Source organism: Cynocephalus volans, chromosome 6 (genome assembly GCF_027409185.1).
Source record: "Cynocephalus volans isolate mCynVol1 chromosome 6, mCynVol1.pri, whole genome shotgun sequence".
Taxonomy (NCBI): Eukaryota; Metazoa; Chordata; class Mammalia; order Dermoptera; family Cynocephalidae; genus Cynocephalus; species Cynocephalus volans.
In genome coordinates, this window is record NC_084465.1 from 113,040,591 (window position 1) to 113,061,991 (window position 21,401).

Sequence of the window (21,401 nt, forward strand, 5' to 3'; positions counted from 1 at the left end):
CACCATTATTTTTAATGTTATTAACATATTCACTGTACAGGTTCATGATGGTTTGAATGGGCAGTGGAAATAGTGAGGACAGGGGCATGGTACCAGATTCCAGGGGCCTGATTAATACACTCTGAAAACCAGATGTGAGGGATGGAGGAACAGGAAAGGGGCAACCCCAGAATAACAGTGCTTTCACATCTGCTTGAATCGAGATTTTCAGGTCACAAATGGCTTCTGTGCTCATTTTCTCTTCCGTGCCTGAAGGGTAGGTATTAGAGCCATTTTACGGATTTGGAAACTAGGGCTTAGCAGTTAGGTGACCTGCTCCATAAGGAGAGGATTGATATTTGCTTTGCACAACAGTAGGGCCTCAACAAATCCTTACTGATGGATAGGTCAAATGGGTATTTATTCTTCTGCTCCTAAGCACAGTAGGTGTGACAAGTCCTGTGCCAGATGCCATAGGGAGGCAGGGATTAATCAGATGAGATCCTTGAACATGAGGAACTCAGAGTCCAGCAGGTTGATAAGGTACATATAAATTTCTCTACCTAAAGCAGTGAGTCTTCCTTAAGGCCAGATGCTCGGGAAGTAACCCAAACCCACTGCAAAAATAAATCTTCATTGTATCAAATCACTGCAATTTTGAGGGATGTTTGTTAGATAGCATAACCTAGCCTAGCCTAACTAATATACTGTGGTTCCCAAACTTGACTGAAAATGAGGATTACCAGAGATAATTACCAAAAACCTAGCTTCTGGGCCCCAAGCCGGTTCTACTGAATCAGAATTTCCAGGGGTAAGGCCTGGTAATCTGTATATTTAATAGGCTTTCCCTCCAGCTTTCGAAGAGCCAAGAAAGACTCCAGCAATTAAACTCTGGAGGAAGAATAGGAGTTGGGCTTGGGGATATGAGAGGGCAGGGTGTTCCAGGGGACAGGAACATGAGGAAAGGCATGGAGGTAGGAAAACACAGGAAAAACTTGGGACTGGAATGAGAGGGTGCATGCAGGATGGTGGCCCTTGCTGAAGTGGAAAGCTGGGGTAGGAAGTCTGGGCTTTATCTCATTGGCAATTCAGAAGCAGAGAACTTTTCTGAGCAGGGACTGGTCTAACCAGGCCAGCACCTAGAAAGGCCACTCAGGTAGGGAGAATGCCTAGGAAGCTGGTGCACGATCAGGCAATTCACCTCACAGGTTATCGGGTAGACTTTGAGCGATCATGGGCATGGTGAGCTCAGAATCACCACTGTCAGCACAGTACGTGTGCTTGTGTCCCTATGGAGAATGGCAGCCAGACTTGACTTGCGTATCTTTCACTCATTCATCATTTAACAAATACTTATTGAGCACCTACTATGTACAGGTGCCAGAGTGCCACGGGAAAACTAGCAATGGAGAAAACAGACAAAAATCCCTGCCTTTGTGGAGCTTATTTTCTTTGTCTTTATGCCTGGGTAAAGGTGAGAGGGAATATGCCATTCATTCAGATTTTTAGTGAGCATCTACTTTGTGCCTGACCTTGTGTTGGCTGCTGGGAGTAGCAGACATGAGTCAAGTGCAGTCTGGTCTGGTGGGGAAGCAGACTCAGCCCACACGTGGTGAGGCTGTCTGCCCAGAGTGCTGGGAGAGGCTTGCTCTGGGTGATGGAGGATGAGAGGTCTGACTCTCAAAGAAGGGGCCAAACAGCATTCTGGGCACAGGGAACACACAGAGAAAGACTCAGAGGTGTCTAGAGTCCATGATTACCTGGTGTGATTAAGGCACAGAAGGAAAGTAGGAGAGAGGAGGTGATAATGGTGGGATTCACATGCCAGAACAGGCTTTTGAGTGTACTCCAGGACGCCATGGGGGATGTTGGAGGTGTTGGTGCAGGGGGTTAATGTTATCACATTTGTTTGGGGGACAATCACAGTACGGGCTGGGGAAGAAGATGGATGTGAAGGAAAGGGCACAGGGAGGAGGCTGTTCCAATGGTCCAGGTGAAGGACAATAAGGGCCCAGGCTGACCTGAGTGGTGGGAGCAGAGAACCCCCAAGAGACAGTTCTGGATGTGGCAGCTGAGAGAGGAGCTCTAACACAGAGGTTTACAAGAATGGGCTTTGCAATCAGAATGTGCAAATGAGAGCCCCAGCCCTGGCCTTTATTAGCCTTGTGGGCTTGTATACCTTATCTAACCATTCAAAGCCTCAGTTCCCTGATCTGCACACTCAGGAGAATAGTGGCGGCTGCTGTGAGGTTGGGAGATTTCTGGGAGCTGCCAGCATAGTGAGGGGGACATCGTGGATGCTCAGAACATGGTAGCATTATTATGATGGGGAGCAAGTCAAGGACAGCTTCCTGTCTGTTTGAGCAGCTGGGTGGACGGAGATGCCATCTCTCATGGAGAACACAGAAAGAAGCACTTTGGGGGTGAACAAGGCCACCGCCAGCTTTCAGCTTCCCATAGCAAAGCCCTGGCCTTGCTCATCATAGTCATGAATTTACTTAGGTCTCTGATAGCATTTTTTGTCTCAGTGCTCAGGCACATAGTAGGTGCTGCCTTTGTGGAGAGGGCTCTGACTTGCAGGTGCAGATGTGGGTACTATGGGTGTATGTAGGTGCAGAAAGGTGCAGGTAAAGAAAGAGAGGCTGGGATGGAGCCCAGGGAACCCTGATGTTGAGGGCTGTAGGAGAAAGAAGGGGCCCAGAGGGAGGCTGGGAGACATCCAGAGGTTGGGGACAGAGGGGGACAGGAGAAGAAAGGCGGAGAGGGAGGAGGGCATTCAAGAGGAGAGAGGTCAAGTTTGGCGCTGCTGAGGATAAGACCTGACCAGTGGTCGAAGGATTTGGCATCCAGGCGGTCCCTGGTACTCAGCAAAAGCAGCGTCAAGGCCTGGCCTGGCAGGGCCAAAGCCCCACTGCAGGGGGGAGGAGTTCATGTGCTGTGACAAGGTGGAGATGGGGAGAGGAGAGGTGGGCCTTGAGGACAGGAGCACGCAGGGTAACGTGAACCCTCAGGGGTACCAGATTTCTGCTCCCAATAAGAATGAATTTCATTTTTAACAGTCAGAGCCATCTGAATGATGGGCCAGGCAGTCTCGGACGGTAGTGAGCACCCTGTCCCTGGAGGCAATCAAGCAGAGCCCTGAGACACAAGACCGCGGGGGTGCTCAGGCGTAGGGTGGGAGAAGGTGTGCAAATCAGGCCCCACGCCCTTCTCAGCAAGCGCTTGGCTGACGCCTTGCATCAAAAAAGCCACACAGAGGGTCAGTCTTGCTACTGCTAGTGTCCAAAGAGCCTCCTGCAGGGCCACCAGACGCAGAGGTGGTCGCGTGTAGGCTCACACCCAGACACGCAGACACAAAGCATAAATCGCTCCCTGTCTCCCGGTGTGAAGACGTCCGCATCTCTGTCCCCAGGTCGCTCCTCAATTCATCCCCTTGTCCTCTTTCCGCCGGCCCGCGCCGGTCCCCGCGTTGCCTCCGCCCCTCTCCGCAGCTCCTGCCTCCCTCCCCCACCCGCTTCTCGGCCTCCCCAGTGCCCCTCCCCGCGTGTCCCCCTCCCCGGACTACAACCCCCAGGCGCCCCCAGCCCCCTACGCTGCGCATGCCCCTGCTCCCCGCCCCCTCCCGTTCCCCCTCCCTCCTGCCTCCTCACCTCCCTCCGCCCCCCTCCCCCGCGCCTCGGCTCCCGCATCCCTCCATCCAACCCTGTGCCGCAGCCGCATCGCCACCGCAGCCCAGGCAGAGCCGAGCCGGCCCAGGCCCCTGTCCCTGCTCGGCCCTCGGCCCACTGGCCCCCGGCCCCGCCCGCAGGCCCCCCTCAGCGGCTTGGGCGCCCCCCGCACCCCCAGACCCCGGCCTCCAGCACCGAGGCGGGAGGCAGGGAGCAGCAGCAGGGGCAGGAGGACGAGGAGGAGGAGAAGCAGCCGTCGCAGGATGAAGGATCGGACTCAGGAGCTGCGGAGTGTGAGCTTGGGGGTGGGGAAGAATGGGGGGGCGGGACCCCAATATTTGGGGAGCGCGTGGCGATGGAGTGGGGGAGGTGCTGAGACGTGGGGGCGAATGATGAGACTGGAGGTTGGTAGCCGGGGCACCCCAATATCTCAAGGTACCTGATGTTTCCAGTGAACCTGCATTTTGGGGATAGTGGCTGGTAGGGGTTGGAAGCCATTAAGACATGAGGGGGCAGGAGAGGTCTCAGGGGCCTGGGACACCCCCCATTCCCAGGAGGGCCCTGGGGTCTAATATGGGGATGTCAGGAGAGAATTGGAGGGTACTGTCATCCCCTATGGCAGATTTGCCAAATTAGAAGGATGGAGGCGGTTACCTGGCCAGACTGAGAGTCCAGCAGGACCTAGATTTGGGGGATGCTATGGGGAAGGACACAGTTTGGGACTGAGATGCCAACACCTGGCAGTGAATGAAGTGTGTGCACACGCGCGTGCTGTTCCCCAAGAGAGGGGGCACCTCTTGGAGATGGGGAGGGAGGAGTGGCTCAGGAGACAGCCAGAGGGCCAGGGCCTGAGACGGGTGACCCTGGAGGTGGGAGCTGGGGATGCAGAGGAGAGGGGAGAAGGTTCCATGCACAGGGCTCGCCATGGAATTGGGTTGTGTGACATGGGTCGCACTCTGCCGGGGGAACTGGAGCATCCTGAGCAGTCCGGGGTGGGCGATGGGGGCCCGGGTCTGCAGGCCTGAAGAGGCCCAGGTCCAGGAGTCTGGCCAGGCAGTCAGTTGTTTGGGGAGATGGGGGAGGGCTGTGCTAGAGGTTGCAGTGGAGGCTGCTGTGGGTGGACGCTACTATTTGGGGGGGCTGGGGAGTGGGGCTTGATGAGAATGGTTTCAGGAGCAGGGAGGATGCTGGGGCACTTGGAGAAATGACCTGGGGCCTGAGGAGGCAGAGCTGACCATCGCTGTGTGCTCCTGGCCTGTGGTGTTGTTCATAAAGGTTCTAGCTCTGGCCAGTGTATCCTGATGCACTGGGTCCTTACCCGGAGTCTGTTGGTTGTTACTCCATTTGACAGATGAAGAAACTGAGATGGCAAGGGACTTGCCCAAGGTCACCATGCAAGTTGGGTGGGGGGTCAGAATGGAATCTGGGTTTCCCATCTAAGTCAACATGGGTCTCTGCTTTTTCAGTCTTTGAAACTCAAGTCTCAACAGTGGATTTGGGGGTGGGGACCCAGGTCACAAAGAGATGAGGGAAAAGAGCTTGGAGGCAAGTGACTGCTGTCTCTGGGGAAAGACAGGTTGGCAAGTGGGAAGAAAGGAGGAGCTGGTGGTTGAGGGAGGGAATTTTGAAGGTTTATTTCTTTACTAAACTTTTACTGAATATATGCTCAGGCGTGAGGAAAATGACAGTGATAATAACCAATACTGTTCTAAGTGTTTTATATGTTTTAACTCATTTTGATCCTCACAGCAACCCTGTGAGGCTGGTATTAGTATTATCTTATTTTATAGATAAGGAAACGGAGGCCCAGAGAGGTCAAGTAATTCGATGAAAGTCACACAGCTAGTAAAAGGCAAGATTCAAACCCAGGCAGGCTGGTTTCAGCATTGGTGCTCCACACTCCCCTGCTCTCGTGGCGCAGTTTGCAAAGCAGGTTGCCATCCATAATCTCACTAGATTCTCACCAGCCTCCTGGAAAGGTAGGTGGACTGGAAGGCTACCTCATTTTATAGTTGGGGAAACTGAGGCTCAGAATGGTTAAATAACTTGCCCAAGGCCACACAGCTAGCACGTGAGGAATGCAGATTTGAACTCAGATCTGCCTGCTGCCAAGACTATTTTGTTACTCCAAAACTCAGAGAGATGGGAAGTGCATTGGGGTGAGGTCATGGTGGAATTGTGGTATAATCAGAGAGAGAGGGAAGGAAGAGGCTAAGACAGGGGTGAACGGGGAGGAGGGGATGGGGAGTCCTCATCTGAGTGAGTCAGGGCGCCCCTGCCCAGAGGTGAGGAATCCCATGGGCTGGGGCTGCTGGGGCCGCCACACGGGGGAGGTGGGAGAGGGTGTGGAGGGGGGAGGGTCTGGGTGAAGACTGATGCTTTGATGTTAGTCACGGCTCAGGGAAACTGGAGATTTGGGAGGGGGTGGATGGGGCAGAAAGAAGCTGCCAGATGCAAGGAGTAGAGGGGTCTCCCTGCCAGAGTTGAGAGTGAGGAGGCTGGGAGGCAGGAGAGACTGGGCAGGGTGTAGGGGTCTCTGACATGCTGGGGAGGACCCTGGGAGGAGGGGATGTTAGCTCAGGGGGCCCGATTGTCTTTCCAACAGTACATTAGAGTTCCCAAGGGGTTCTTGCATCTGTTTATCACTAGTGGTTGAGGGAGGCTTGGGATCTAGACTGTCTGGATTCAAATCCTAACTTTGCTACTTCCTGTGTGACCTTGGGCAAGTTGCTTAACCTCTCCGGTCCTCGTTTTCTTCATGTATGAAGTGGGAGTAATAATAGTACTTGTTTTACAGGGTTGTCCCGAGGATTAAAAGTAGTTAATATGCATAAAGTGCCTTGGGGGAAGCCTGGGGCACAGCAGTGCTCTGTTTGCTACTCCACCGATGACTTTTATTTCTCTTGAACGTCACATAAGGCTGCTTAAATGGGCAATATGTGATCCCTAATTTATTCTGAAGTAAATTAAGGGCCAAAGAAAAAAAACTGACTTGTGCCCAACGCCACAAAACTCTTAGTGGCAGAACTGGGTGGAACCAGGGTTTTCTGTCTTCAGTTCACCAAGTACCTTTGGTTGCAATGGGGAGTTAGTCAGCTGAACAGTTGTCCTAGGGCCCGAAGAGTGAGGCCAAGGCTGGGGCTCAAGAGAAGAGGGGAACAAGTGATGGAGAGGAATGTTGGTTGGGGAGAGAGGCCAGGAGGGGCCCGGTGTGGGCTAGAGTCTGTGGAGTGGGAGGCAGGAGGCGTGAGGGGACGAGGAGACTGGGAGGAGCAGAGTGGAGGAAGATGAGACCTGCAGTGAGGGAGGCTAGAATTTGAGGCTGGATGAGATGAAGGCTGCTAAAGGACAAGTTGCACACCCTGAAAGCAGGGGCCAAGTCCCATGCATAGCCCTTAGGTATAGGGCAGGCATACTAGGTGCTTTAGAAATGCAGACCTGAAGGAATGGGATGAAAGAGTGGCCCAGTAGTCAGAGACCAAGGGACCCTGGGCGATAGATGGGTTGACATCTTCCATGTAGTGCTGGGCTTCTTTCTGCCATTCAGACACAAGTCTCTCCCTGAATGAGGGCCTTCACCCATGTTCCCTCTGCCCGGAATGCTGTTTCCTCTCCCCAGAATGCTTTTCCCTCTGGCCTGAATTCTGTTCCCTCTGTCTTGAATGCTATTCCCTCTGTCTTGAATGCTGTTCCACTGTTCCCTCTGTCCAGAATGCTGTTCCCTCTGCCCTGAATGCTGTTCCCTCTGCCCTGAATGCTGTTCCCTCTGCCCATAATTCTGTTCCCTATGCCCAGAATGCTGTTCCCTTTGTCTTGAATGCTATTCCCTCTGTCTTGAATGCTGTTTCACTGTTCCCTCTGCCCAGAATGCTGTTCTCTCTGCCTTGAATGCTGTTCCCTCTGTCCAGAATGCTGTTCCCTCTGCCCTGAATGCTGTTCCCTCTGCCCATAATTCTGTTCCCTCTGCCCAGAATGCTGTTCCCTTTGTCTTGAATGCTATTCCCTCTGCCTTGAATGCTGTTCCACTGTTCCCTCTGTCCAGAATGCTGTTCCCTCTGCCCTGAATGCTGTTCCCTCTGCCCTGAATGCTGTTCCCTCTGCCCAGAATCCTGTTCCCTCTGTCTTGAATGCTCTTCCCTCTGCCCTGAGTTCTGTTTCCCCCATATTGTGGCACAGTTGGCTCCTTCAGGACTCAGCTCAAATGTCACCTCCCCAGAAAGGCCCTCCCTGACCATCCTGTATAAAGCCCCCCTTGATACCCATTTCTCTCTATCACATCTTCCTGTTTATCCCCCTCCTGCTATTTAGCACGACCTGAAATTACCTTGTCCATTTTTCATTGTCAGCTCCTGGTAGGCAGGACCTTCTCACCTGTCCTGTTCACCCTGTACCCCCAGTAGCACCCAGAGGAGAATTTGGTATAAGTTGTACACGTTCTTAGATGAATGAATGGCTCAGTGAGGCAGAGGGAGGATGAGGAAAGGGGGTAGGTGGGTCAGGCAGGGAAGGTGGAGGAGAGCGGTCGGGGTGAGAGGGCTGGGCTGAACACCCGCAGGAGGGAGGAGAGGCCCAGGCCAGGGAGACAGATGGACAGAAGCAGGAGGAGGGCGCGGGGAGAGGCTGCTCCTCTAGATCAAATGCCACTTGCACCCGGAGGAGCACGGGCGAGCACATGTGTCACACACACATACGCACACACACACGCGTGCTCTCTCTGTGACTTCTCTATCGCCCAGCTCCAGTCTCTTTCCGCCTCTGTTTTCATCACCTCTCACCATCTGTCTCTTTGGTCACTGACTTGCCAACTCGCATTGTCCCTCTTCTCCTTCCTTTTATTTCTGTCCTGGTTGTCCCTGCATTGACACACACGTGAGGGCCCTGGTGTCTTGGTGTGAAAAACCTGGCCTGGGGGGTCCTGGGAAGGCCACACTGAAGCTGGAGGAGGCCCCGGAAGGTGTCTAGAAGCTCTGCGCCATCTCCTTTTGTCCTCTCAAGTGCTCAGGAGTGGGAGAGCAGGAGAGAGCAGAGAGAGCAGAGGCCTGGGTTCAAATCCCGGCACCCCAGCAGCACCCCATCATGTGTAATCTTGGGCAAGTTACTTCATTTCTCTGTGCTTCAGTTTCCCCATCTTTCAGATGTGAGTAAGAATAGCATCTACCTCAGGGAGTGGCTGTGAGGACTAAAGCAGAAATGGAAAGCACTTATAACAAGGCCCAGCTCGCAGAATCGGCGCGTATGATGTGTTAGACATGTATAGATTATTATCATCCTCATTTTGCACATGAGGAAACTGAGGCTTGAATTGTCCATCTGTAAACCCAAAGCCACCGTAAAGTGAATGAGGCACATTTGACCATTTTTTCCTAGATAGTCTCATTTGCCCCCAGCCTGCTTTCTTTCAGGTTGGCCTAACTTCTTCCAGAAATGGAGGCTGTGCTCATTATGAAACACACACACCTCAGAGCAGGGTGGGCCCTTGGTGACCACTTTCCCCAGCCCACCCACTGCACATACGAGAGAATGGGGGCCCAGAGAGCAGCTGAGATTTGCCTAGAGTCACAGCAAGTCACATGGAGGCTGCAAAGCTTTGCTTCCTGTCTGAGCTCTTCCTGCAGCCATGGGCCTTCTTACTGATTCTCTGTCCTGGCTACAGGAATTCAGCAGTACTGAGGACGCAGCAGATCAGGCTCTCTGGGGCCAGGTAGGAATAGAGGGACTGCCATCTGTCAGCAGGATGGTTGAGCAAGAGCCTGGGATTTAGCCCCTTACAGTCCTGGGGTCAGGTCCCACTCCTGGCTTTATTTGCTGTGTTGCCTTAGGCAGGTTGGACAACCTCTCTGAGCCTGTTTCCTCATCTGTAACATGGCGGGGCAGGGGGTAATAACCAGCCCTCATCAAGCACTCGCCTTCTCTCCTGCAGCATTAGGCATTCTTCCTGCCTGTCTCATGGCCTCCTCCTGACCACCATCTAGGGTAGACATTATTGCCTATATCAGCAAGTGCGGACACTGAGGCTCAGGGTGGGGAAGGTCATGTGGCCTTCTGGCTGCTGACCTAGGGTGAGTTCTTTAGCCTATGCCTCAGTTTCCTCATATGTGGAAGGGAACTATAATACTATCTACATCAGAGGACGACTGCAAGAATTAAATGGATAAATATATGCAGAGTGCACGGAACAGTGCCCAGCATGTTGTAAAATGCTATCCAAATGTTAGCCATAATTATAATTATGGTCCTTACAGAGTTTTAATGAAGATTAAATGAGATAACAAGTATGTAAGACTTATGCAAAAGGTACTATCGTGGGGGCTGGCCAGTTAGCTCAGTTGGTTAGAGTGTGGTGGTATAACGCTAAGATCAAGGGTTTGGGTCCCTGTACTGGCCAGCCACCAAAAACAAACAAACAAACAAAAAGGTGCTATCAAATGATAATATTTTGCCTGGTTTTCAGGGCACAGAGCCTCACCCAGATCAGGCCTTAGCAGAAGCTGACTGAGAGAGAAAGTTATGTGGCAGAGAGTATCACTGGAAGGTGGTCCAGTCTGGAGTCTTGGGGTGGGCAGAGGCAGGTGTCCTGGATTCTCAAGGTTCCCACCCGTGTTCAGCCTGGGTGCCCTTGGGCAAGGCACTTTCCTTTTTTCCCTCTGGCCTCCTGTTCCCTCATCTGTGAAATGGGGACAGTGACATTTGCTCAGCTTTTCTCACAGAGTTATGGTGGTGAGGATCAAAGGGGATTACGGATGTGCAAGTGTTTGTAAACTGTAGAGGATTATTAGGTCTCAGCTCTCATTGTAATTATTATACCAAATAAATCATACTTGGGCCTGCTATCTTCCTCTCTCAAGGGCAAGTAAACAGGTGGCCCAGGATGCTCCAGGGAAGGATGTAAGGGAACAACAGGAGGGACAGAAATTAGACTTTAGGAAGGACTTTCTAAAGCTCACAGGGGGAAGGGAAAGAGACAGAGAACAGGAAAGTTCCCAGGCCCCTGGGCCCATAAGAGGCCTCATGACATGTGTGCAGGTGGGCTGAGGGCTGAATGCGTGTCGAAGGCAGATAAGGACAGAGGAAGGCTTTGGGCTCCAGGGAAGGGAAGCTTCATAAAGCAGCTGGTTTTTGAGGACAGAGAAGGCAGAGAGCAGCATGGGAGGCCGATAGTCTCAGAACTGAGCCCAGCACCCCAGAGCTTCTCAGGGCCAAGGTCTATCTGGGGTGATCCTGAGCCAGGTGGAGGCTCGAGGAGCCAGAAGTCCTATCAGGGTTCCTAAGACCCACCCATGCCACCTCTCCTTCTGGGGACAGTTGGGGCCCAAGACGGAGGAACCTCCCTTTCCAGGCAGATATTTGGGATTGTCTGGAAATTAAATGCAAGTGCTGAACACATTTTCTGGTGTGGGGCCCAGCATCTGTGTTGAGAATCCCTGGAGTTCGGTCTGGGCAGGGCTTAGGCGGGAAGCTGGGGAGTGCTTCAGGAACGTCTAGCTGGAGGTTTCCTCTGGGCTGTCTGGGCACTTCCTGGTGCTGTTGGGTTCGACTGATTCCAGGTTCTCTTGGCTGTCTGGATTGCATCGAAGGTCCCATCTGGCTTTGTCTAGGTTCGATCTGAGCTGTCTGGAATCTGTCTGGGATCTGTCTGAGCCTAGTCTAGTTCTGTCTGAGCCTGGCTGGCTTCTGTCAGGGCCTGTCTGTGTTCTGCTTGGACCCTGTCGAACTCTCCTCTTTAGATCCCAACCGGCTACATCCCCAGGTAGATGCTCTTTGGATCCTGTCTTGATTTCATTCCAGCTCTGTGCTTCAATTCTATATGAGCTCCAGCTAGATTCTTGCTGGAAATTAGGATGAACTCTGTTTAAATTCCCACTGTGGCCTGATTAGGGCTCCAGATGTAATTAAGCTTGATGGGCTCAGATTTTGCCCTGAGACCTCTGTCCCAGGCAGAAAAGAGTGCGGAGAGAGGACTGTGTGGCACTGGGAACCCTCCCTGCCCCCTGCTCTTGCCCAGGTCTGAATGAGTGTGCAGGCCCGAGGCTCAGAGAGGCTGAGGACAGGCCCAGAGGGCCCTCCTGAATGTCCCTGAGCTGCAGCCAAAGGCCTGTGTGTCCACACGCGTCACGTGCAGCTCTGCCATGGCTCTGTGTGCGGGCGAACGGCAGCATGTCAGTGTATCTGCGTGTGGGTGTCAGAGCCTATTTCTGTGGCCTGCGTGTCAGCTCTTCTGTCTGTGCCGCTGGTCTGTCTGTCGGCGGCAGTGGTGGTGTGGGTGGGTAGATCCCTTTGTGTCTCTGAGCCCTGCGGGTGGAGGACTGAACAGCTGCAGGTTGCAACTGGGAAATCCAAGCAAGCAAGAGTAGGTGGGTGTGAAATGGAAGGGCTGGTTGAAAGCAAGTAACTACACCAGGAAGGGTAGCAAAGGGGGAGCAGGAGCGGGCGGAGGGGGAAGGCGTCACGGGGGGGATCAGGGCGCTGCTTTTGTCCCCCAGCCCTCACCGGCCGGACTGGGCTTGCTCAACTGGGCTCCTGCCCCTGGCAGCGAAGTGACCTTGCTCAGGGGATGTGGTTGGTCGGTGGGGGAAGGAGGAGAGGAGAACGAGTGTAAAGTGAGGCCTGGGCAGGAGCAACTGGGGGGCGGCAGGAGGTTCAGGCTCCTAGGACTCCTTCCCAGAACCCTTATTGGAGCCCAGAGCCAATTACTGCAAGGCTGGCATTTACCTAGTTGTTAAAATATTGAAATATGCCCATACTGGTTGGTTAATAGCAGCTGCCCTGAATATCATCCTCCTCCAGGATGACTCTGCACCCACAAGGCCACATCCACCCCAAAAGGGTGTCTTTTGCTAATTCCCTCCAAGGTGTCCTTTGGGCTATCAGCTACCCTGGCCTTCAGGTCCTTGTTCATTCTGACTTTTGGTGCCTTTGCCATGCCTCCTACATGGGACTTGTCCCAAGTCCCCTTACATATGTGTGGTAACGAGAGGGCCACAGAGCTAGAGAGCCAGCCTTGGGGACCAGTATACGGACTGCTCATGGATTCAGCCTTCCTTTGCCTCCCAGGCGAAAGACAGTGATGATGAGGAGGAGGTGGTCCATGTGGATCGGGACCACTTCATGGATGAGTTTTTTGAACAGGTAATGAGTCCCCAGTGCCCCCAGACCTAGAACCCAGCTCCTAGCCAACAACTACCTTTTTCCAGTTCCCCACGCCCACCAACTCCTGCAACCTCCTTGGCCTTTTATCAACTCTCCTGGGTCTGGCCCATTTGCCTGAAGCCCGGCCGATTCCCCGGATCCCCTTGTCTGGACTGACAACTTGGCTGGGTATGGCTGGTTTTCTGCCCCAGGTAGAAGAAATCCGGGGCTGCATTGAGAAGCTGTCGGAGGACGTGGAACAGGTGAAAAAACAGCATAGTGCCATCCTGGCCGCCCCCAACCCAGATGAGAGTGAGTGCTGCTGCTGCTGGCTGGGGGTGAAGGAGGAGGGGTCTGGGGTCCCACCCAGACTTCTCACCTGCCCTCGCCCTCCCCTCAGAGACCAAACAGGAGCTGGAGGACCTCACTGCAGACATCAAGAAGACGGCTAACAAGGTTCGGTCTAAGTTGAAAGGTGAGGAGTGCAATCCCTCAATTAGGGAGAAAAATAACTCTGCCCACAATTGACACAACAGGCCTTTCTATAACGAATGTCAGCAAACTTCCAGGGGCCAGATTCCTAAACAGCAAGAAAGCACAAACTGCCAGATATCCCCCCTTGATCCAGATTCTTTGGAGAAATATACATGACAGGGAAATGAGGGAGAGGAGCCTTTCTGTCCAGATCACATCTGCACCCTGCTGGTTCCATCAGCATGAAGGTCCACCAGAAAAATATAGTCTCCAAGTGGCCTTGGTTTCATTAAGTCCTCATTTCTCCTGAGCAGGCACCCGTCATAGCTCTGAGCACCCAGTAGGTGGGCTCAGCAAATGCCTCCGAATTGGTATCCTTGGCTCAGGACAGATTGGACCGTGTGGCTGACATCAGAGTCTGGCAAGCTTTCAGGAGGGGCTTGCCAAAAGCTCATGTATTCACTCTAATTTAAGGACTTGGGTGCTGGTAATAATCACCTTTCTCCAAAGCATTGTGGGTTGGGAACCTCCTTGTTTGCTGGTGCCAGGAGAATAGCAGCGTTACTGTGCTGCTGGTTTGTATGCTAACGGTTGTTCAGCATCAGAAAACATTTGCCAAGCACCTACAATGTCCGAGGCACATTGCTAGGCTTTGGGGAGAAGGAGCTATAACAGATGCCTGGACCTGAGAACACTGACCTTGGTCCAGGTGACGAAATGAGAACAGGAATTCCATGCCCTCCTGGACTCAAGAGGAGGCCATATATGAGCTCTGATGCTGATTTGTAAAAACAAGTCCTTTGCACTCAGGAGAGTGTGCTGGAATGGAAAATACCCTAAATCAGGAGCACATGGAGTGCAAATTCATGTCCAACCTTCACTCAATATCAATTTTCTCTGGGCAAGTCCCCTACCCTTAGCTTTCTCATCAGTACAATAAGAAAAATTGAAGCAATTTAAAAACTGGCTTTTTAGGGCCGGCCCATGGCTCACTCGGGAGAGTGTGGTGCTGATCACACCAAGGCCAAGGGTTCGGATCCTATATAGGGATGGCCGGTTGGCTCACTTGGGAGAGCGTGGTGCTGACAACACCAAGTCAAGGGTTAAGATCCCCTTACCAGTCATCTTTTAAAAAAATTTTAAAAATAAATAAAAACTGGCTTTTTTTTTTTTTTTTGCGGGGTGGGAGCAGCAAAATGTTTTTTTCCAAATGAAATCTTACAAAGAACTCAGTGTATAAAAAGCTCTGGCTGAACTGGTGTCGGGAAGTCCCACCTGTCTGGCCTCCCCTTCACTCACTGCAGCAGCCCTGCACTTCTGTCTCAGAGGCAGGTTCCTCCAGCACACAGTTTAAAAATCCCTGGGCTCAATGGTTTCTTTGGGTCCATTGAGCTCTGACCTTGAACACTCTCTGTAAAACCATGAAGAGAGAAGGCTCTGTGGTTCAGGGGTTTGGGAATAGACCCAGAAAGAACCTAAGAGAAGTGGCAGTGGCTTAGAGAAGCTGACTTTCCAGACCTGCAGAAGAGGAGAGAAGATTTTCCTCTTTTCCGTCCTCTTCTGGTCAGTAGTATGAGCTGGTGGTATGAGCTCAGGCTTGGGCTGTAACCTTGAATGAGCTGTTTTACCCACTTGAACCTGTTTCTGGTCTGAAACATGGGCTGATAACACTGAACTCCCAGGATTGTTGTAAAAAGCTAGTGAGATCCTGTAAAAGACCCCTCCCTCCTGACTTGGCCCCAGCCCCAAGTCTGACAATAGGGCCTCAGTGTGGGCCAGCAGATTCCCGTATCTCTGAGTGTTTGTGTCCCTGGGCTTTTCCTGCATCAGCTGGGCCAGAGCTGTCACTCAGTCACTATGCCTGCCATTGCTGGCAGGGGAGCCTCGGGTGCCATCTCTCCCCGATGCCTGCAGAACGGAGAAGTGATAGTCTCAGGAATGGTCCACAGGCCCTGGGAGGTCTGAGAGGGCTTGGTGATTCATCCCTGCTGCATTTTCTGATCTTGCCACAAGCTCTTTTTTAGAAAATCTGAATGATAGTGTCATGAGTGCATGATCCAGAAGCAGGAATCCCAGTTAATCAGTGCACTTTTCCAGAACATCCTTTAGAAGTGGGAATTCCCAGTACGGCTATCACCTTGCAGGGCAGGGGGAGGGCTGTTTTCTGTGTTGGAATATCTATCCATCCTTCATCCTGGAATTCTCCCGGGCAAGGGTAGTCACTAGAACCTAACCCACCTGGAAGTGCCTGCCTTCCACCCAAAAAATCGCAGGATGGGTTCCTGCCCCCTGTCCAGGGGCTGTAGGAGGTGGAGAGTCCCCCACATACAGGGCCCCTCAGGTGGATGGGCCCACACCCTCTCTGGGATTGGGCAGGAGTTACAGCTGGTGGGAATTTCCAAGACCCAGTCCTTCCACCAGAACAAATAGCCCCCTCTGTCTTGTGACCGTCTGACCCTCAGCCTCCCCTCCCACCCACCTTCGGGACCCCCTCTAACATCTGTCCTTTTATTTACTGGCCTCCTGCCCCTTCACCGTGGATCCTCTACTGCCCGCCCTCCGCATGTGCATGACATTTCTTCCCAGGCCTGGGGACAGTCTCCAGGCGTCGACCCTTCCTACGCCCCGGACCCCCGCCCCACAAGCCCCGGGTCTCCCGCGCGTCACTGCGCCCTCTCTCCCACAGCGATCGAGCAAAGCATTGAACAGGAGGAAGGGCTGAACCGTTCCTCCGCGGACCTGCGCATCCGCAAGACTCAGGTAGGCGGGGGCGGCCCGGCGCGGGCGGGAACAGCCTGGCTCGGAGGAGCCCGGGCTGCAGGCGGGTGGGGTCCTGGGCCCGAGCGGAGCAAGGCGCGGAGCGGGGCTGTAGGAGAGGTGGGACCCGGCCACCTCTTAGTGCCCTAACTGGGTCGGGCGTAGTATGGGGGGACCCGGGGTGGGGGTAGGGGACTGTGAACTTGTGGGGCGTCGGGACTGCAGGCCGAGGTGAATAAGAGGACGTAAACTAATTCAGCCCGTCCTCCCCTCTCCATCCGCCTGCCTCGGTCTCTGCTCTCTGGTCCCTAATGTGTCTGTCACCCCCACCCAGCACTCCACACTCTCCCGGAAGTTCGTGGAGGTAATGACCGAGTATAACGCGACCCAGTCCAAGTACCGGGACCGCTGCAAGGACCGGATCCAGCGGCAGCTGGAGATCAGTGCGTGTGTCCCGACCCCACGACCCCCCCAAACCCTACGGAACGGCCCACGGCCCCGTCCAGGCCCTTCCTCTGTGTGGAGGGGGCGCCTGGCCTAAGGCCGGTTGGAGGGTGGCTCCCGGGCCCCCGCCCCGGCCTGGCCCAGTCCTTGAGCAGGGGTCCTTTCTCTTCACAGCGGGGAGGACCACGACCAATGAAGAACTGGAGGACATGCTGGAGAGCGGGAAGCTGGCCATCTTCACGGACGACGTGAGCCGTCTGGGGGCGGACTCTGGGTTTGGAAAGCATTTGCCTCCCCGCCAAGCTCAGGTTGAACCGAGGTCCCAAGTCCACCCTGGAATAACAAGCAGCGGGAAGCCCCGACCGGGAACTGGGGAATTCCGTGGGAGCAGGGCAGGAAGGCACCTTCGTGAGGATGGCCAAGGGTGGCACGCCAGGCACTGTGCTAAGCACTTCCCATATTTACATGTACCTCCTAACTCATTTACTCCTCGCCACCACCCCGCGAGGGAGCCCCGTTTCACAGCCGAGGAAAACTGGCCCAGAAAATAACTTGTCCAGGGTCCCCGAGCGGGGGCAGAACCAGCATTTGCATCCACAGGGTAGTTTCAGAGTCAGAACTCTTGGGTCCTCAGATACACTATGCCCTCCCCTGCCAAAGTGGGTCATTTCATCATATGACTAATGTGCCTACATTTTGAAATTTTTTAAAAGAACAGGTTTTGGTTTTGCTTAAGTTTTGCATACTGCCCTGCCCTTGTCATTTTATATGTGAGTGGATGGGCTTTCCCCCAACACTAGTTCTTCTTTCTCTTTACGAACTTTTGCCCTGGCATGCCCAGTCCTGTCTCTGTTTCTGCTTCTGGTGGCAAAATGGCCCTGGCTAAGGGTTCTAGACCAGGTTTAAAGTATGCACTGTGATTGTCTTATAGTTTTCAGCAAGTTGTTATTTAGGTAATTGATCTTTTTTGAATTAGCTTTGAGCAAATTGATTATGGGCCGGTTCACCTGGAGTCCCCCAAACGGCTCTGCTCAGGCTGTCTGTCCGTGTGAGAATGGAAGGAAGCCTGGTGGGTGTTTCCAAGGGAGCCACTTCAATGGACAAGAGCCAATCCCTGCTCACTGACCCACTATCAGTACAGGGGAAACCTGTCATTACAATGCAGGGTGGTCGGGATGTTGGCTGAGGACTGTGCCAGCTGCAGATGGGCCTGAAGTGGTAGTTGAAGGCGATTAACGCTGGAGTCAGGGAAGACTTCCTGGGGGAGGTGTCATTGAGCTGTGCCTTGAAAGACAAGGAGCTTGTGGACATGGGTGAAGGACACTTCAGTCAAAGAGGACTGGGAGAGAGGACCACTTGCCAAATGGCCATTGGATGATTTGGGCTCTTATAGGATGAGCAGGAGATCAGGGCAGAAAGGGAGACTGCTGAAGTGAAGGTGTGTAGCTTTCGGTACTGGGGAGCCCTGGCAGGTTTTAGAGCAGAGGAGTGGCTTGATGCTGTCTGAACAGCTTGGGAAATGAGTGGCCTGAGCCAGACGAGATGTGTGTGCTTGTGGGTTGGGTTCTGAGGGCCGCAGTGCATTTCTGTACTATCTGTCCCCTGCCCCATCTCAGGCAGCTGCAGGTCACTGTGGGCACACTGCCTTCCCATCAGGGCCCCACTCTCTGCTTGCTATGCCCTCCCTGCTGCTCCTTCTTCCATCTCCCTGCCTGCCTCTGACCATCTCTCCTCCCTGGGCTGCCCTGGCGTCCATGACAGAGGAAGCCCTGGAGCAAGGTGGTGGGCTTGGACAAGTTTTCTTTTTTGTAATTTAACAAACTTCTCTTTAGTGTTTACTGTGTAATCCATGTACACATATGAACTCACTCCATTTTTATGACAATCCTGTGAGGTGGGCACTGTCATGACCCACATTTTCTTGGTGGGGAAACTGAGGCCAAGCGAGGTTAAATAATTTGCCCAGGGTTACAGCTAGTGAATGACACTTGGACTTGACCCCAGATGCTCTGGCTGCAGAGTCGAAGCTCTTGTGGGGGTGAGGAGTGGTCGCAGCCCTTTCCCCTCCATCGCCCTAGATCAAAATGGACTCGCAGATGACGAAGCAGGCGCTGAATGAGATTGAGACAAGGCACAACGAGATCATCAAACTGGAAACCAGCATCCGCGAGTTGCACGACATGTTTGTGGACATGGCCATGCTTGTGGAAAGCCAGGTACTGGCTGTGCCATGCCGATTGGGAGCCGCCCTGGGCCCCGGGCTTCCCCCCATCCCTCCATGTGCCTCTCTGTCTGCAGGGCGAGATGATCGACCGCATTGAGTACAACGTGGAACATTCCGTGGACTATGTGGAGCGAGCTGTGTCGGACACCAAGAAAGCTGTGAAATATCAGAGCAAGGCCCGGAGGGTGAGCAGGCCCGGGGCCTGGTGGGGGCGGGGGCGGGTCCTGGTGGGTGGGGCTGGGCTCAGGCCAGGGCCCGCGGCAAGTTAAGAAATCGGGTGAAAGGACTTATCTCTGGCTCTGACCTCTTCCTATTTCTGTTTTCCTCCCTTCTTTTCCTTCACACCCTCCTCCCTCATCTTTTCCTCCATCTGTCTGTCTGTCTGTCGGTCTCTCTCGTTCTCTCTCTGCCTCTCTCTGTCTCTCCTCTTTCTGTCTGCAGAAGAAAATCATGATCATCATTTGCTGTGTGGTGCTGGGGGTGGTCTTAGCGTCATCCATTGGGGGGACGCTGGGCTTGTAGGCCCCCGACCCTTCTCTCTCCCAGACCCCTCCCCACCACATTGGGAGCAATACCCCCACCACCCTTTTCACTCTATCCTCTGCTCCAGGCTCACCCCCAAAACAGACCCAGGCAGCCCCCTCCTTGACCCCCACAGCAGACCTTGGAGTCCCTGGACCTCCCCCTGCCATGGACCACCCCTGCCCCGCACGTAGATAGCAACAGGCGTGATTACACATGCACACCAACATGCATGCCGCCGGCACATGCTCGAGACGTGTGGACACCCCAGCGTGTGTGTACATGTGTAGATGTGTGTAGATGCTCCACACCCCTTTCTTGCTCCCCACCTCAAGTCTGGATGTGGTCTGAGCTCCCCGCTTCACCTGGGTTGTTGTGTAGACTGTAGCTGAGTATAACACAGCAGCCCATCAGGGCCCCCTCTGTCTTCTGTGAATAGGTGTGTGTGTGAGTGTGTGCGTGTGCACGCATGTGTCTCCAGGATGTGCCCGAAGTGTTGACAGGTCTTCTCAGGTGGAACCCTCCACACTGTGGACTGGACACCAGTTTGGGCTGGGCACAGAAATCTTTGTTACTATGCTACCTGTAATGAGGTCGTGGGAGTGTGTGAGTGTGTGTGGAGGGGCTATCTACACAGTGTGTTTCTGCCCCTTTGTATTCCACATACACACACGTGTTTATCTTTAGAGACGTGTGCCCCATCTAAGTTGTTTCTCCAGATTTATTTGCCCCTCTCTCTCCCAGAGCTGCTGTCCCCCTGGTATGACCGCACACAGTGCGACATCAATCTTGTGCACCTGGAGCGCCCTGCCTGGCCAGGCCTCGGGCTCCCTGTGCACACATGCCCAGATCCTTATCTCTCTGTGTCCATGCCCGAGGATCAGCCCAAGCCCACAAAAGCTGGTGCACCACAGTGTGCCCGCACGCCGAGGCTGGGGAGGGCCCGTGGCGGTGGCCACGCCCAGGGCGCACACACACACTGGAGCACATGAATGCCTCCTCGAGGGCTGCTGGTAGGGCTGTTATTGACAAGGCAAGATGTCCAGGGTGCCCCTCCTGCCACCCACACACTCACCTCAGACCTGGGAGAGGCCAGTGTCTGTCCCTACTGCCCCATCCGATGCTCTGGGCTCTGACGGCCTCAGGGAACTTGAGTTTGGGAACTGTTTATTTCAGACTTACCGGAGTGGCCAGTGTGGCAACGATCACTCAGGGGGCCAGGTCCTGGGACCTATCCCCTGGACACCTGTCCTGCTGAAAGGTCAGCAGTGGCCGCCTATGGCACCAGGGTGAGATGGAGCGGGGAACAGGACTGGGCTCTGGCAGTGGGGAAAGGGTAGCTTCTCTCTGGTTGTGTTTGGTGGCAGGTGGGAGGTGCATGAACAAAAAGACAGTGTTAGAAGTCCCCCCTCTATGGTCGAGGGACATGTGGGTGAACACACAGGAACATGAATGTGCCCCACCCAGGGGTGGGGCCCATGTGCACAGGTGGAGGGCTCAGGCATGTGTGTGCTCGGTCCCAGGTCATGTGAAGTGTGTGTGTGTGTGTGTGTGTGTGTGTGTGTGTATGCACGCGCACCGGCCACACAGGTATGAACTCCTGGCACACCCCAGCCCAGCTCAGACAGTCACCCTCCCCTGCACGTGGCTGTTCGGGCCCTGTCTGCCCTGGCCTGTGTGCATGTCAGTGTGGCCATACATGTGTCGCCCCCAGGTCAGCTGTCCTGAGCAGGGGAGCTTGCCTGCCTGTTCCCAGAATGCCCTTCCACAGGACAGGAAGTCTGCCCGGGGTCTGGCCACAGCCTTCCTGCTCCTCCTCAGGTTTTGGTGACATCAGAGCAGGCCCCAATATCCAGTCCATTCTCTCTTCCTGCTGCCCAGCCAGGATCCCCTTTGAACCCAGGTGTTTCTGGAAGTCCCGCAGCCTTGGGGCCAGAAGGAGAAGGGTGGAGCTGCGGCTGGGTGGCACTAGGCCCACCACTGCCTATCTCTGGGCCTCAGGTGGACCAGGGGATCCCCAAGGGGCTGCTGTGCCCCAACTTTCTACGAGTCCCACACATTGCGTGATGTGTTTGCGTGTTGGCTGTCGTTGTCTGTGTGTCCCAGAATGTCATCTGGGGTCTGGTGTCTTTTGCATGTTCTTGGACAAGTGTGTGCTGCCCACCCTCCACGCACTTCCAGCCGGCAAACCCACGTGTGCCCCGCGG

General features: G+C 54.1%; 1 protein-coding gene across 1 annotated transcript; it reads left to right on the plus strand.

Moving 5' to 3' along the window:
* Positions 1–3,910: 3,910 nt before the first annotated feature.
* On the plus strand, positions 3,911–19,194 carry STX1B (syntaxin 1B). The gene is made up of 10 exons (XM_063100170.1): positions 3,911–3,940; positions 12,699–12,773; positions 12,986–13,085; positions 13,174–13,248; positions 15,934–16,007; positions 16,339–16,447; positions 16,623–16,696; positions 18,527–18,664; positions 18,747–18,857; positions 19,114–19,194. Exons 1-10 carry the CDS (start codon positions 3,911–3,913, stop codon positions 19,192–19,194), a joined length of 867 nt encoding a protein of 288 aa, XP_062956240.1.
* Positions 19,195–21,401: the final 2,207 nt, after the last annotated feature.

Bases quoted from the DNA above. Each gene is read 5' to 3' on its own strand.
- STX1B (XM_063100170.1), top strand. From the start codon at position 3,911: ATGAAGGATCGGACTCAGGAGCTGCGGAGT. The intron at 16,008-16,338 runs GTAGGCGGGGGC...ACCCCCACCCAG, and splicing joins TGCGCATCCGCAAGACTCAG to CACTCCACACTCTCCCGGAA. The intron at 18,858-19,113 runs GTGAGCAGGCCC...TTCTGTCTGCAG, and splicing joins ATCAGAGCAAGGCCCGGAGG to AAGAAAATCATGATCATCAT.